At 39.5% G+C, this 16,491-nt stretch overlaps 1 protein-coding gene across 8 annotated transcripts in view; it reads left to right on the plus strand.

Annotated features, from left to right (window-relative positions):
• Positions 1–16,491, plus strand: part of Znf81 (zinc finger protein 81) — a 111,330-nt gene that overhangs the window by 75,827 nt on the left and 19,012 nt on the right. For all 8 annotated transcript variants that reach the window (XM_047535617.1, XM_047535616.1, XM_047535618.1 and 5 more), the window contains one exon: positions 12,679–12,774. In XM_047535617.1, the coding sequence (XP_047391573.1) occupies positions 12,679–12,774 (96 nt within the window). The remainder of the gene's footprint in view (positions 1–12,678; positions 12,775–16,491) is intronic.

Here is a 16,491-nt window from a genome sequence, read left to right on the forward strand (position 1 = left end):
CCAGTCATAAAGTAAGAGTGCCGGACTTTAACTTCAATGTCTATAACTACAGTTATTTACCCCCTTTTATCTAATTCTGGTCTACATTATCTGTCCTATAAGTGATGACTTACTATTTCAAGTTAATTTACAATGTTTGCTCTTGAAGCAGTACTTCTGCAAAATATTAATTAGGCAACAGTTAGAGTTTACAAGGAAATACAAAATGGAATCACCAACAGTAAAACATTCAGTTTGTGCAATAGCTATCTTGAATTTTGGCTGAGGTATTCATTATATCCCCTGTTTGAGATCACAGTAATCTTTACAACAAACATCAAACTTTTAACACAACTTTAAATGAGTTAAAGTCTGCTTACTTTGGAGCCATTCTAACATGCAGCAGGGTGGGAGGGGAGCCAGAGCCTTTTCTCAGGTAAGGCATGTCTCTTTACAAATCTTAAGTGAAGGGTTCTAATTCTGATATTGATCTTTACTCCTTTCTTAAATGTAATTTTAAGAAGTTTACATATATTGATTCCTGAGTATATATGAGCATTGGTTAACACAATTTAACATTATATCTAAAACATAAATTATAGAAAGGCTGAGAGAGATTTTAACTTTCCTTTTGTGTGGCAAAGTGGCAAAATGCTTTCATGTTTCACGATATTAACCTTTAAACAAATCAGGCTCTTACTTAACTTTTAGAAATACATTTACATTTAAAAATTTTTTTTATCTCAGTGTAAAAAGTAACAAATTTTACATATACCCTATTAATGACAGGTCCTATAATAGAACATTAAATGATAGAAATAAATCCCCAATAACATTTACTCTTCTTATAAGTTTAAAATTACCATTACAGACAAGTTTAATTTGGAGAATAGCAACTTGATACATTTTCTGCTTTAAAGGCTTCTATACCTGGAAAATATGAACACATTTAATATACAAAGAATGATCATTCCACAATTATTACCAAATTTAGTTTTTAAAGAAAAATTTAGACTCTGTAACATAGTACAATACTTTAACAGTTGTTGTTTAACCATAATTGTATAAACCCCAATTTTTAAGACTAGTTCTAAAGAATAGCACTTAACAAACATATTAAGAGTAAATTTTACCAACCTATGAAAACACCAATAATGTTTAAGTATGCTACTCCATGGAATTTAAGGAGTTGAGAGTACTCGATGTTACTTAATAATTAGCATTTTATTTTTGTAAATTAATCAGATGTCTGTAACAAACACATTTGAGTAATCCCATACATGTCAACTCTAATTCACTCATCTTATTGTAAAAAAAAACAAGATATCAGACAAGTGTACTAAACAGCATTTGCCATCTCTTTCCTGTTGAAGAAAAGTCCTAGAAAAATTGATGTTAGACATTTTATAAACATCAACATTTTATTAGTTTGACCACCTAGAGACTTGTGAGTTAATTTTAAAGACATTTTACTTCTATTAGTTTACCCAATTTAAATTGAACCTTTTTAAATCACGTGAATTAAAATATTTGGATCCATTTTTTTTTTCACATAAGGGAGTTTATTAAGTAAACAGAGTGTCTCCCTGCAGGGTAAGAGAGAAAATGAGAGGAAAAGAAAGGGAAAGAGAAAGGGTGCACGTTAGAGAGAGTGTGAAAGCCAGGAGGATAGAGAAAGTGAGGAGGAGAGAGAGAAGGATGAGAAAAGATCCCATTTTTTTAAATTTTAATTTTATGGGCACTTACATTTAACACAAAAGCAAAGGCCTTGTAATGTTATCTCCATTGCAATGTAACAGATGTTCAAAAATAACTCTAGAGTTGGATAAAAAGAACTGACCAAAAATCATTACCTAGGTATGTAGGATCACAATTGTGAGCTCAAAAAATATAGCATTTAAGAAAAACAAGAGTCCTAGAAGAAAAATGATAATGGCCATTAATTATAACAGGAGAGAGTGAGAAAGAGAAGGGCAGAGAGAAGAGGTGAGAGGGAGAGATAAAGTGTTCTGTATTGCAGTCCAGGAGAAATTTAAAATGGACACTTCTTTTTTCCTTGGGTTTGAGACTGGTCTCCCACTGTGCCTTCTGGCTTCCTCCATTTACATTTCAATGTAAGCCTTGACTGAGATCTGAAAGGAGCTGAGCTAACAGGTTCTAGCAGAAACTTGATGCCTAGGGCATTTTAACCCTTTTTCCTGATTAGTAATCAATTCAGGTTTGGATGCAGAAAATTGTGAAACATTATCTCCCAATACTTGTGAGGAATGGGGCTGCTGTATCATACTCCTTACTGCGACATGCCACTGACTGTTGGGCTGGTTACTCCCTCCATACTGGCCACCTCCCATAGGGGGACTAGAATATGTATGCCGGACCCTGTGGCAGGAGGACTAGGTGGACTGGGCAGGGGAAAGGAAGCAGAAACAGAATGGGGTAAAGGAGATGGAGAAGCAGGGGCTGCAGGGGCCTCTGTCACAGCAGACCGGTATCAGGGTGGTTTGTTAGCTGAGTCGAAGTCGGAGGAGGAGGAGGGATTAAGAGGGGGAGAAGAAGCCAAAAGGAAGCATTTGAGTTTGCAGAAAGAGCAAAGAAGCACAAGAAAGAAAAGACTTGAAGATAAGGAATCCCTTTCCATCAGCCTGCGCGCTCACAGAAGCTGTGTGCCATTACATGGCCATTTTGGATTGATTATCTAAAGGATACACAAACGAATAAGCTTTGATGGCTTTAAACCAGGGGTCAAGTGAAGGGTTCTAAAGTTATCTAATAGACATCCCAGGGGTGAATCTGCCAGAATGGAGGACCCAGATCCCATGGTGGAGATACAGCTGAGTCTGTGCCCCAGTGTCCCAGGTCAGAGACTAGTTGACTGGGGATGAGAAGGCAGCACATCGATGGTGTCCTCACACAAGCATCAGTCTGGGTGCCGGGCAAAAGCTGACAGAGTTGAGGACCTGATGTCAGGGTTTTCGAGAGCGAGAGTGAGCGTGAAGAGGGGCCTCAACCCTGAGAGAGAATCTCCACCATAAAATCAGGAACCCACCCGGCAGATAAGACGGACTAAGGGGGCCAGCCATAACTATAAAAGTCATGGCTGGGGGTACCCCCACCCCTCAGCCACCTTGAGGGCCCCAGACACTCAATGGTCACTTCTGAGGTTGGTAGAGGAGCATTTAAGCTGGCCTAGGGGAACCTGCCTAGGGAACTCACCAATCTGAAGTCCAGTGATGGATGCAGAGCAGAGCAGAGTGTCTGGGCAAATGGAAGGTGAGACTGTTCAGGGGCACTGGGGCGTCAGATGGGGTTCCACTTGCTTAAGAGACAGTGGAAGAGCCCATCTGAGTCACAGCACCAATGTAAGAACCCAGAAACCACTCCGGACATGGGAACTCACATAAGAGGGTTTATTAAGCAAACAGAGTGTCTCCCTGCAGGGTAAGAGAGAAAATGAGAGGAAAAGAGAGAAAGTACACACAAGAGAGAGTGTGAAAAGCGAAGAGGAGAGAGAAAGAACGTGAGTAGGAAAGAGAAAGCATGAATATGAGGAGAAGAAGAGAGAAAAAAATGGTGGGGAGCTATCCTTAAGCAGTCGAATTCTGCGGGCTAACAGGACCAATAACGAGAAGGATACTTGCAAGCTGACTGATGAACCAATAGCTAGCTAGGATGTTCACAGACTGACAAGTAGTTGGGAGGCGGGGGAGAGACAAGAAGTTGGGAAGCGGGGAAATGACTGTAGCATAAAGGGTGGGGGAGCAGCTTTATATTATAAAAGGGAATAATGGTAAAGCTCTTTGGGAATGAACATGTGCTACTTTTCAAGAAAAGAGAATAATGACCTTAAGGCCAGAGTCCAGTGGAGCTATAGGTACCACTAGAGCCCAAGGTCACAGGCTATGGAGATAGGGGAGGGTGAATCCATTGTCTCCTCAGTTTCAGAGGGCAGGGCCATCTCCTTGTTTCCAGGGCTGACGGGGGCAGGGCCCACCACCCGGGACAAGGGTATGGGGTTGGATTGAGGTCATGTCTCTTAACAGTTTCATGTGCTCTGAAACTATTTTTTCCAAAGTTCTTTTCAGTTTTCCCTTATGGTACTGTTGAATATTGCTTTTGTGCTAGTACTCAGCCTTACATGGAGTTTATGCCCACTTTGGGCTACATTCTCTAGGAGCATGATTCTGGTAACACCCAAGTCCAGTACATCAGGGGCTGCTACTGTCCTCACATCATCTACAGGCTGGGCCTCAATCAGAAGAACTTGGGTCACTTAAAGGCAGCATTGGGGAGCAGTTGTTCTGTATGCCTCATTTCTAATATCCCACTATGGGGCAGGTTTTTAACACTGGGCTTTTCTGTGTTTGTTTGCAATTACTAAGAAAATCCTTGTTAAATTTCTCTTCTCCTCTGTTAGCTAATAGCTTAAATTTAGTGTGTGAGTAAATTCAGGTCCTATAGCAAGCCAAAAGGTGTTTCTCAAAAGGATAGCCATCCATAGAGGATGGTAGGGTTTCCTCCCAAATCCTAAGGATCTTCAGTGTGATTCACCTATCAGGGCCTGTGCGAGGTCCCAAATAGCATGTGTATCTGACACTGTCACTTGTACTACCATCAAATCTGCTAGATCATACAGCCCAAGTAGAAGAGCAGCTTACACAGCAGACTAGATCTGTTGCAGAGCCTTTTCTTTTGCTGAGGCCCACTCAAAACTAGCAGGTTTTGGATCACTTGGTAAATGGTGATCCAGTAGGTAAGTAGCACACCCAAATGAGGAATTGTTGCTTCCAAAATCCAGATGACCAGTAGTGTTGTACCTCTTTTTTGCTTGTAGCAGGGGTGAGATGCAACAACTTATCCTTTACCTTAGAAGGGATAACTCAATATGCCCCACACCACTGGACCCCTAGAAATTTCTTGAGGTAGAAGGACCTAAAATGTCATGTATACTTTACTGCCCTTAAGCTTCTATCAGAGTTATTTTCCATATTCTGATATGAAAATGTCTTACCAATAAATCTTGAGTTGTTGCTATTACTTGTTCACTAGGTTCAGTGAGCATAATGTCATCCATGTAATGGACCACTATGCTGTCTTTTTTATTTCCCTCTATGAAGTTTTGTGTTGTCTTCTGGAGGAAAAGGTAAAAAAGATCCATAGTAAATTGTGGCATAGGGCTAGACAGTTGATATACCTCTGAGATAAATAGTGAAGTTATATGGCCGCCCCTTACCAGCTGAAACCAAACTACTTCTAGTTGTCTTTTCTGATAGGTATCACATTTGCCAGAACAATAATTACATTCTAGGTACCAGGAAATGTGTTAATTTGCTCAAGTAATGAAACCACATCTGGAAGAACAGCTACAATTAAAGTCACTGTCTTGCTAAATTTATGATAATTCGCTGAATTTCTCCAATATTTATTTGTTTTCTGCACAGGCCAGATAGCAAAGTTGAATGGTGATATGATGGGAATTGTTACCCTTATATCTTTCAAGTGTCTGATATTAGTAGTAATGTCCACAGTTCTCCTAGGAATGGGGCACTGCTTTTAGTTTTCTATTTTCCTATTTAAAGGAAGCTCTAATGGCTCCTACTTGGCTTTTCCCACCATTATATTCCTCACTCCACAGGTCAGGAAACCAATATAGTAATTCTGACAGTTGCTAAGTATGTGTTTTCCAATTATCATTATTTAACTGTAATCACAAAATGATGGATGCATACCTCAATAGATTCAGTAAAGCCATTTATTCATTCGTGGACTCAATCATTCAGGCACCATAGGGGCTCATTTTTCTGGAGATGAAAATGGCCATCAGTTACAGAGGGAATTTTAGTTCTATAAGGGTAGTTTAATCATTGGAAACTGGACGTGCCATCCAGTCAGGGAACTAGTTGTGCAGGTTAAAATTTTAACTCAGAAAGGTAGTTGTAAAAAGTTTGAAACTCATTGTCACTGGGAGAGATAGGAGCTCAGATCCCTAGGGATGAGTACTCAAATCCCACCCATTGCTTTTCTCCTTTGTCTGAGATTCATTGTTTCCCAGAGTTTCACTATTTACTGTGCCTCCATTTAGGACAAATGTGCAATGGGGGTAGGTCAAAGTCTAGAACCTAACATTCAGTGTCTGCCCCCTTCCTTGAGGGCCCATTGTTTTGGGGAAAGAATTTACTGGGAGAGGTTTAATGTTTGACTTATTTCCTCTCCCTCCTCCCTTAGCCATAACATCTTTATGTTTTTTCCCCGGGGGCTATCTTGTAGGAATATTATTTTCCATAATCATTCATTAACTAGGGAAATAACCACAGGATGGTGCCAGAGACCCACCAGATCCATTATGAGATGGACCTATATAAAATTCCATTAACACCTTTCTTTCTATTAAGCCCCTACCCTGACTGGTGGACCACAGTGGTGTTTTGGGTCTCCAGGTCTCCTCTCCAGTTCAAAGCAAGAGTCCAATAATCCTCAAAAATTATTTCCTTTTCCTTAATGTACAGTTAAAGACCACAGGCCTTTTGGGGGAAGACTGAGAAAGATTAATAGTATAAAATTTGGGTAGTGTACCTGGGTCCTTCCTCAAGGAGACCTGACATAACTTTCATTCAAGGAGCTCTGGGTCTGTAAACAAGCTCAAGCCTGGGAACTGATGGAGATGCCATGACTCTTTTTATGTTTCAGGTTAGACTTGTTTACTTGACCTAGACCTCTTCTTTTTTATTAGTTCTTTTTGTTTATACATACATTACTAGGATTCATTTAGACATAATTATAAAAGGAAAATAATTTTCTCTAATTCAGTTCCTAGTAATTCCCTTTCCCTCCTCTTCTCCCTCCTCCTGTTCCTTTCCTTCTACTATACTGATCTCTTTTTCTTTCTTTTTTTTTTTCTTTTTGGTGGTGCTGGGTATAGAGTCTAGGGCCTTATGCATGCTAGGCAAGCACTCAACCAACTGAGGTATATTCCCAGCCCCTATTCTACTGATCTTGACCTAGAACTCTTCTGTTTATACAGATAACTAAAGTTTTTTTTAAATTTTTAAATTTTTATTATTTGTTGATGAACCTTTATTTGTATGTGGTGCTGAGAATCAAATCTAGTACTTCACACATGCTAGGCAAGTGCTCTACCACTGAGCCACAATCCCAGCCCTCAACTAAAGTTTAATAGGCTGTTCATCTGATTCTTTTCTAGGGATACCATGATCAATTAGGTAATGCTGTAGGTCTCTGTAAGTCACACTATTCTGAGTATTGATTTGACTCTACTGTCCATTGTGGTAATTATGGCCACCTCACCTGTGGCAGAGTACCTCCACTTGGCCTCTGCTACCCCAGGATCCAATTACTCCCATGGCATTTATATTTTCCTGTTCAGTGAAAACAGTTCCAACTTTAATTTCTGATTTATGGATGAGCAATCACAAAACTCTTCAAGGATGCTGGGGCTCCTTCAGATTTGTTTCTCACTGTTATGGTAACAAGTATGTCCTCTAGACACACTTGGAATAGATGAGCAGATCTTACATGATAAATCCACACTAGCATTCCAATTTCCCGATGCCTTTAGATACTTTTTTCTCCTGTTTATCAAGGCATTTCTGGCATTTCAACTTCATTTAGTGTAGGCTATCTTTTGGTCTGTGATTCAGTCAATCAACCAGACTATTAGAGACTTTCTGACCCCTCAACCAGCAACATCACATCCATAATCTCCAGTGGGTCCATATCAGTCAACCTAGTGTAATCTAGTGTTTTGTTCCTTCCACCATTATGCCACTCTTGATATCCATTTCTACATACTTTCTCCATATTTCTATCTGTATAAATTGGAGAAATCACACAGTTCTTTTGGCATATGTAACATGCATCCTCATGGGCCATACTTTGTACTTCACCTTTTTAGGCCTGCTTGAACTTTGAGTCTAGTTATAGACCTAGAAGCAAAGACGAGTGGTGGGCATGATCCTTAGGGGAAGCAGCAATGCTTGGAAAGGCAAGTACCTTAGGGAATGTATTTGTCAGCTTTCCATAGCTAAAACTAAATACCCAAGGCAATAAACTTATAAAAAGAAAAGGTTTATTTTGGCTCATGGTTCTGTAGGTTCCAGTCCAAGTTTGAGTGGTCCTGCTTTGGGCCTCTTCTGAAGGCAACATATCATAACATGAGTGTGTTGCAGAGCAAATTGCTTACTTCTTGAGCCAGGAAGAAAACAGGAAGAGATTGGGATCTCAGAGTCTTCTCTGAGTGCCCACCCCAATGACTTAAAGATCTTCCACTATGCTCCACCTCCTAAAGGTTCAACTGCCTCCCAATCGTGTCAATCTTTTAACATATTGACATTTGGGGGACACTCATACATACCATAGCAGGCAATGTCATTGAAAATTCTCCAGGTTATTCTTCTCAGGTAGAGGTTGCAGTGATTTGACTGTCAGCACCAAAACCCACATAGAAATTTAATTGTCTTTGTGATATTCAGAGGTGGGACCTTTAAGAGGTGATTATGTCACCAGGGCCCTGCCCTCATGATTGGATTAATATGGTTATCATGAGAGTGTGTTAGTTATCACAACAATGAATTTAAGTTTGGCCCACTCTTGCTGTCTCATTCTGTCTCATACATGCTTACTTGCCCTTCTGCCCTGTTTTGATGTAGCAAGAAGGCCCTTACCAAATGCCTAGGGCATGCTTTTGGACTTTTCATCCTCCAGAATTGTAAGCCAAATTAACTTCTATTGTTTATAAATTACCAACCTGTGGTATTCTGTATGACAGTAACACATTGACTGAGACAGGGGTAGAAGGGCTGTTTCTATTGGCAAAGAAGACTTATAGGGATTTAGCTGTTCAGTGTCCTCGTATGTCCCTTTTCTAATTTTCAGAATCCCACTTATTCCTTCCTAATAAATGCCCTTACTTTGACAGTATACACTCTGTGAGTTTGGAAATTCAAATTGTTTTGTAATTTAGCCATTTGCAGGATGAGCATTAGTTTGGTTTTCATCACTGTCAGCTTTGCAGCTAAAGGAGCTAAGGATTTCTTTTCAGTCAGACATAGAAATTTTCAAGTCATTTATTTGGCACACAGACTGAGACACTGAATGTCTGAGCTCATACTCTTCTTTCCCCACTTTATCCAGTACTATTGGGAGTAACCATCCAGTTTTATTACACAGAAATATTACAGGATATCAAATCCGTGGCCACCTAAAATGTTGTCTTTCATAAGTACTTGATTAGCAGTAACTGATGTTGATATTTTATGTTTTTCTGTCACCACCTCATGCCATAAACTATTAGCATCATTTGTAGTACTGGAAATAGTTCTTAGTACTTTTAATCTAATCACTATAAGGACCCATCCAGGAATTGAAGAATGAATTCAGAAAAACCCATCCTGAAAATTATGTTCTTTTAGAACTACTCTCAGTACCAAAATCCGTATTAGAATTGAACTGGCTCATCCCAGTTAGGGGCTAGCCAGTCTAAAATTCATAGGGCAGGCCAGAAGCCTGCAAATGCAGATAAGACTTGATTTTGTGGTTTTAAGCCTAAAATGTGCAGGGCAGGCCAGCAGACTCAATGCTGAGGCAGGGTTTCTATGCTGCAGTCTTGAGGCAGAATTTCTTCTTCTACCACCCATTACATATTCCTTTTGCCCTCAGAAAGCATGCCAGTGGGTCATGTTTTTTTACCCTGTGGGATGACCCAGACCTTCATTCCGTGTCAAAGAAGAAAACAGAGCTGGGAAGTGGTAAAATCTGTAAAAATACATTTTTATTCAGGAATGTCACAATGGAGAGAAAGATACCTCAATATAGAACTGGACTCAATTCTAAATACAACATGGGCAAGTGGGAATTTATAACCAGGGAGCAGGTAGGGGCCAGTGGATGGAAAATTACTAATAGGAAACATCCAGGGTAAGGAGGGATTCTAGTTAAACTGACCTAACAGGATTCTTGCTGAAATTAGTCCACAGTGATCAAATATCACCTGGGGGTGGTGGAAGATGAGAAATTTGATTCAACATCAAGAGTAATCAGATATTAAGGGAGGGGGATCCTGGCTAAAACTGGCTTAACAGGATTCTTGCTAAAATTGGTGATTCAAAGATGAATACAGAAGTACAGAAGTTGAAGTCTGGTTGGAAAGAGGATTCAGAGGAATCTGATTAAAGTTTGGTCAAGGAGAGACTTTTTTACCTACAGGGTCTGGGTCATTAGTGGTCATGCTTGAACTGTTACAGTTTTCTGTTGCCTTTTGTCAGTGGGACTAGTAGTACTAGGAGATGCCCTAAAGGATCTCCTGTATTCTGGACATACTCTTCCTTACCTCCATGTGGAGTAGCAGTTAAATTTCCATTTGGTAACTGGGTTCAATCACCCCAGCTATAACCATAACAACTTTCTTTGCCTACCTGATTCAGACTCATGAGGAACCCAAAGAAGCTGGGAGCTGTCTTAACTTCCCATGCAATGGAATCATTGTTGTGTTAACTGGTGGAAGCATTCTTCTTTTTGGGAGTGTAAGGAATCCCACGGAACCACGCCAGACACGGGAAATCACATAAGGGAATTTATTGAGCAAACAGAGTGTCTCCCTGCAGGGTAAAAGAGAAAATGAGAGGAAAAGAGAAAGGAAAGAGAAAGGGCATGCACTAGAGAGAGTGGAAAGCGAGGAGGAGGAAAAGCAAATGTGTAGGAGAGAAAAGCAAGAAGGGAAAGATGGCAGTTGAATTCCGCCAGGCTAACAGGGGACCAATAACGGAGAAGGATACTTGCAAGCTGACTGATGAACCAATGGCTAGCTAGGATGTTCACAGATTGACAAGTGGTTGGGAGGCGGGGAAAATGACTGCAAGAGAATGGGTGGGGGAGCAGCTTTATGCAATACAGGGAGGAAGGCCTATAAAGCAGCAGAGAATAAGGTCATGGGCACAGGAAAAAAATTTGCTAGTAGATTACTAGGAGTAATAGGGAGGAGTGTCATTCCTGGCCCAGGGATAAGTGGTTAGGTCTGCCACCCCAGTAGGTTCAGAGGACAGTTCATTATTCTCAAGCATTAAAATCTAATGGAAATTTCCCTGCTAGGTATTAGATTTACTGGGACCCATGACCCATTTTTTCCTTCCCAGTTTTAGTATTTTGAAATGAGAATATATATTCCATGCCTGTCCCACCATTTTATTTTGGAAGTAGATAACTTGTCTGGTTGCATAGATGGAGAGGAACTTTGCCCCAGGATGAATCATACCCCAACTCTCACCAATAAATGATTTGGATGGTTTTGATGAGACTTGAGACTTTGAGTTGATTAAGTTTAGATGAGTTTGTGCCTGGCATGCACAAGGTCCTGGGTTCAATCCTCAGCACCACATAAAAATAAAATAAAGGTATTGTACCACCTACAACTAAAACAACATTTAAAAAGTTAATGATGAAATCGTTAAGACTTTTGAGAATGTTTGGATGGGTTGAATATTTTGCAAATGAAAAGGTTGTGAATTCTGGGGGTGGGGGCTGATAGTAGGCAGATTCTTTTGGGTTAAATTGTGTCCCCCTTCCACCAAAAAGCTATGTGGAAATCCTAACCCTCAGCACACAAAATGTGACCTTAATTGTAAATAGTCTGTTCAAGATATTAAAATTAAAATGAAATCATTAGAGTGGACCCTAATCTAATTTGATGCCCTTATAAAAAGTGTGACTTTGAACAGAGACATGAATATAAAGAGAAAGACCATGAGAAGGTGAAGAAAGAGATCTGGGTGATGCATGCATAAAGGGAAGACCATGAGAAGGCACATAGGGAGCAAAAGCCATGTCACTGGAGCAATGCACTTACAAGCCATGGAGCACCAAGAATTTCTAGCAAACAGTGTAAGCTAGAAGATACAAGGATGTATTCTCTTCTCGATCCATCATAGCAGGCATGACCCTCACTGACACCTTGATTACAGACTGCTAGCCTATAAATGCGAGACAATAAATTTCTGGAATTGATTCTAATTTGATTAGATTAAAAGTACTGATAACTATTTCCAGTACTACAAATTACACTAATCGTTCATGGCATGATGTGGTAACAGAAAAACATAAAATATCAACATCAGTTACTGCTAATCAAATACTTACAAGAGACAACATTCTAAGTGACCATGAATTTGACATCTTGGAATATTTTGGTGTAATAGAACCAGGTGGTTACTTCTAATAATACTGGACAAAGTGGGGAAAGGAGAGGATGAGCTCAGACATTCAGTGTCTCAGCCCATGTGACAAATAAATGACCTGAAAATTTCTACATCTGACCTGAAAGAAATCCTCAGCTCCTGTAGCTGCAAAGCTGAGATTGATGAAAATGAAACCTAGAGTCTCATCCTGTAAATGACTAAATTACAGAACAATTCAAATTTCTGTTGTTTTACATACCCAGTTTTTGGTATTTTGTTATTGCAGCCCTAGGAAACTAATATGGAGCCTCGGTGAGGGTATTTTCATTCTCAGCTGCTGAGACATCTGGGACATCTGAAGTGTGTTATGTTGTCATCCTTAATTTGTCTGAGAGTCTTCAGCCCCTTTTTTACCTCTGTGATCATTATTCTGTTCCTAAAGAAACATGGTTGTTTTACAAAGAACAAATGGAAGGGAATTATGTGGACCCAATTCTTTATCATTTTCTGTTAACAGGGTTTGAAGTTCCCAAACCAGAGGTCATCTTCAAGTTGGAGCAAGGAGAGGAGCCATGGATGTTGGATGGGGAAAACCCACATCAGAGTTGTTCATGTGAGTGAGTGTAAACCAGGCAGAAGACCTACATGGAAGTCATTTTCTCTCCTAAGAGAGGCCTATACTTTTAAAGTGCTACCCTTCTAAAGGTTTTAAACCTTAGGCATTGCTCAAGGATAAAAAGTTTTGGCCTCTCAGGTACCAAATTGTTCTTCTTATCATTTCCTTCCTGTTATAAACTATCTGTTTTGCTTGACTTTTGATACCGTTTACTGGTGACAAGTCCTGCTTCCTCAGGTGTTGAAGAATAATGCCAGAGAAGCATGCCAAGGCAAGCATAGAGTAGAAAGTAAGCTTTTTTAAAGAAAAGTAAAAGCAGACTTCTCTCAGGTGGAAGAAGGGGACCCAAAGGCGGAATCAATCAGATTGAGCAAATCTTGTTCTTTTTATAGGCTTTATTCTCCCGTTCTTTCCCCCTTATCTCTTTCCTTCCTGCCTATGTGATTAGGCCCGCTTTTGCATAAAGTGAGAAGCGATGGGCAGGGGGAGGGCCAAGGTGATTCAGGCAGGTAAGGGCCCAGAGGGCATTAATTAGCATCTCCTTGCCTGTAGTCTCTGACAAGGGCAGATAAATTTGGTTATCAATGGGCTCTGCAAGTCCTTGACATTCCATTCTCCCAGGGCAGTCTCCAACTTCCAGAGGCAGATGACTTTCATGGCCCCCATTTCCTCCTTCTGACCTGATGCCCTATTTCTGCACTAACTGCCTGTCTCCAATTCTAGTTTCACTTTCCTCCAGGAGGATTGCCCCAATTTCTGTGCTCTGGAGATATATGCCAGGCTTCCTCACTAGGGATCTTGCTTTCTGGAATATTCTCTCCGATCACATTTTTTGGGGGTACTGGGGATTAAACTCAGGGACACTTAACCACTGAGCCACATCCCCAGCCCTTTTTATGTTTTATTTACAGATCAGGTCTTGCTAAATTGCTTAGGGCCTTGCTAAGTTGCTGAGACTGACTTTGAACTTGCAGTCCTCCTGCCTCAGCCTCCAGAGCTCCTGGGCTCCTCCTATCACATTTTAATGCTACATTACTTAAATCAGACGCCCAGAGTGTTAGATTCTTAGCATATTCATTCAGGTACTAAGGAATTGTGTTATTTGAAAATCAGCTGTTGCCTCACTCCTGTTCTTCCTAGTACCCTTTAACTATCTTCTTCCATTCATATTCATCTTCTCACTCTTAAGATTTTACATCATTTACAACCAGCTTTACTTTCTATTCTCTTTATAAGTATCAGCTTCAAATTCCTTACTCCTCTCACCTTTCCATAGCCCCATGCATCTCTCATGATATTACTTTCTTTCTTTCTTTTTTTTTTTTTTTTTTTTTTTTGCGGTGCTGGGGATTGAACCCAGGGCCTTGTCCTTGAGAGGCAAGCACTCTGACAACTGAGCTATATCCTCAGCACATGATATTACTTTCACTTAGCATTTTTTCTTGTAAAACCAATTTTATTTAGGCATAATTTAAATAAAATAAAATGTATCCATTTTAAGTGTACAGCTTGATGAGTTTTGATAAAGGTATATACACGGGCATGACAATATAACATTTCCATCACACAAAATGCTTCCTAGTGCCCCTTGGAATAAATACTCACCATCACTTCAGCTCCAGGCAAACACTGACATGTTTGTTTTTCTGGTACCAGGGATTGAATCCAAGGACACTTAACCACTGAGCAACATCCCAGCCCTTGTTATTTTTATTTTGAGACAGGGTCTTACTAGGTTGTTTACAGCCTTGCTAAGTTGCTGAGGCTGGCTTTGAAACTGCAATCCTCCTGCCTCAGCCTTCTAAGCTGCTGAGATTTACAGGCATGTGCTATCATGCCCAACTGATGTGTTTTTACCACAATAGATTTGTCCTTATTAATGTTTCATACAAGTGTATCATAAAGTATTTACTCTTTTGGGTCTGGCTTCATTAACTCAGTATGGTAAACTTGTAATTCAGTTCCTTTTAAATTTTGAGTAGTACTCCATGGTATGAATATATAAGTTGAACATCCCTGATTCAGAAATAAAAAAATAAAAAATGGTCCAAAATATGAAATTTTGTGAGCATTAATGGGACACTTGAGAAGTTTCAGATTTTGAAGCAATTCAGATTTCAGATTTTTGAAAAATTTTTTTAGTTGTAGATGGACACAATACCTTTATTTTATGTATTTATTTTATGTGGTGCTGGAGATTGAACCCAGTGCTTCACACATGCTAGGCAAGTGCTCTACCACTGAACTACAACCACAGCCCCAGGATTTCAGATTTTTGAATTAAAGATGTCCAGTTGGTAACATCTGTACAAATATTCCAAAATCTGAAAAGCCCCCAAATCTGGAAAACTTCTGGCCCTAATCTTTTTGCATAAGGGATGCTCAACCTATTTTTCAGTTCGTTAATCTGTACACCTGTTGATGGATAAGTGGTTAATATTTAGTAATTAGAGATGAATCTGCAGTGAACATTCTGATGTATTTTTGTGTGAATGAGAATGTGTTTACATTTCCTTTTAGTGAATAATTAATATTGGAATTGTTGGGTCATATAATAAGTCCATGCTTAGTTTTATAAGAAATTGCCAAGCTGTCTTGCAAATTGGTTATACCATTTTATATTCCCAATAGCAATACATGAAAATTGCTGTTAATGTACGGCCTTGTCAACAATCAATATCATCTGTCTCTTTAATTTTTGCTAATATTAGTGTATGTGCATGCTATCTCATTATGTTTTTAAGTTGCATTCCTCTGATAAGAGTAATGATTTCCGGGCTGGGGCTGTAGCTCAGTGGCAGAGTGCTTTCCTAGCACGTGTGAGGCACTGAGTTTGATCTTCAGCACCACATAAAAATAAACAAAATAAAGGCTGCCCATCTACAACTAAAAAAATTTTAAAAAATAGTAGTGATTCTAAGCATCTTTTCATGTGTGTATTGACATTTGTGCAGTTTTTGTAAAGTGTCTATTCTTAACTTCCCCATTTTTATTGGGTTGTTTGTCTTCTTATTGAGCCTTAATATATTTGCTCAATTTAACACCTTTGCCAGATATATGTACTGCTAATAATTTGTTCCAATCTATGCCTTGCAATTTCATTTTTACTGGTGTCTAACAAAGTGCAAATATTTTAATTTTGATGAAGTCTGGTTTATCGTCTGTTTGTTGTTAGTACATTTTGTTATCTGTTTAAGAAATTTTTGCCCACCACAAGGTTACAAAGTCACAAAGATTTTCTCAAATTTTCTTATATAGCTTTATAAGCTGTTTCAGTTTAAGTCTATGATCCTTTGTGTGTGTGTGTGTGTTTGTGTGTATGTGTGTGTGTGTGTGTGTGTGTGTGTGTGAATGATGTAAGAATTGAGGTTCATTTTAATCTTTTATTTTTAGTTTTAGTTTTTTGGTATTGGAGATTGAACCAAGGGGTGCTTAACCACTGGCCACATCCCCAGCCCTTTTTACTTTTTAATTTTGAGACAGGATCTGGCTAAGTTGCTTAGGGTCTTGCTAATTTGCTGAGGTTGGTCTTGAAGTCACAATCCTCCTTCCTCCGGAGTTGCTAGGATTACAGGCATGCACCACTGCACCCAGCTGAAGTTCATTTTAAAAATAAATGCTTTCTGGTTGTTCCAGAAACATTTGTTGAAGAGTCTTTTTTTCCCCCATTGAATTTCTTTGGCATGTTTATCAAAATCAACTGACTTTATGCAG

This window comes from Sciurus carolinensis, chromosome X (assembly GCF_902686445.1).
Source record: "Sciurus carolinensis chromosome X, mSciCar1.2, whole genome shotgun sequence".
Classification (NCBI taxonomy): Eukaryota; Metazoa; Chordata; class Mammalia; order Rodentia; family Sciuridae; genus Sciurus; species Sciurus carolinensis.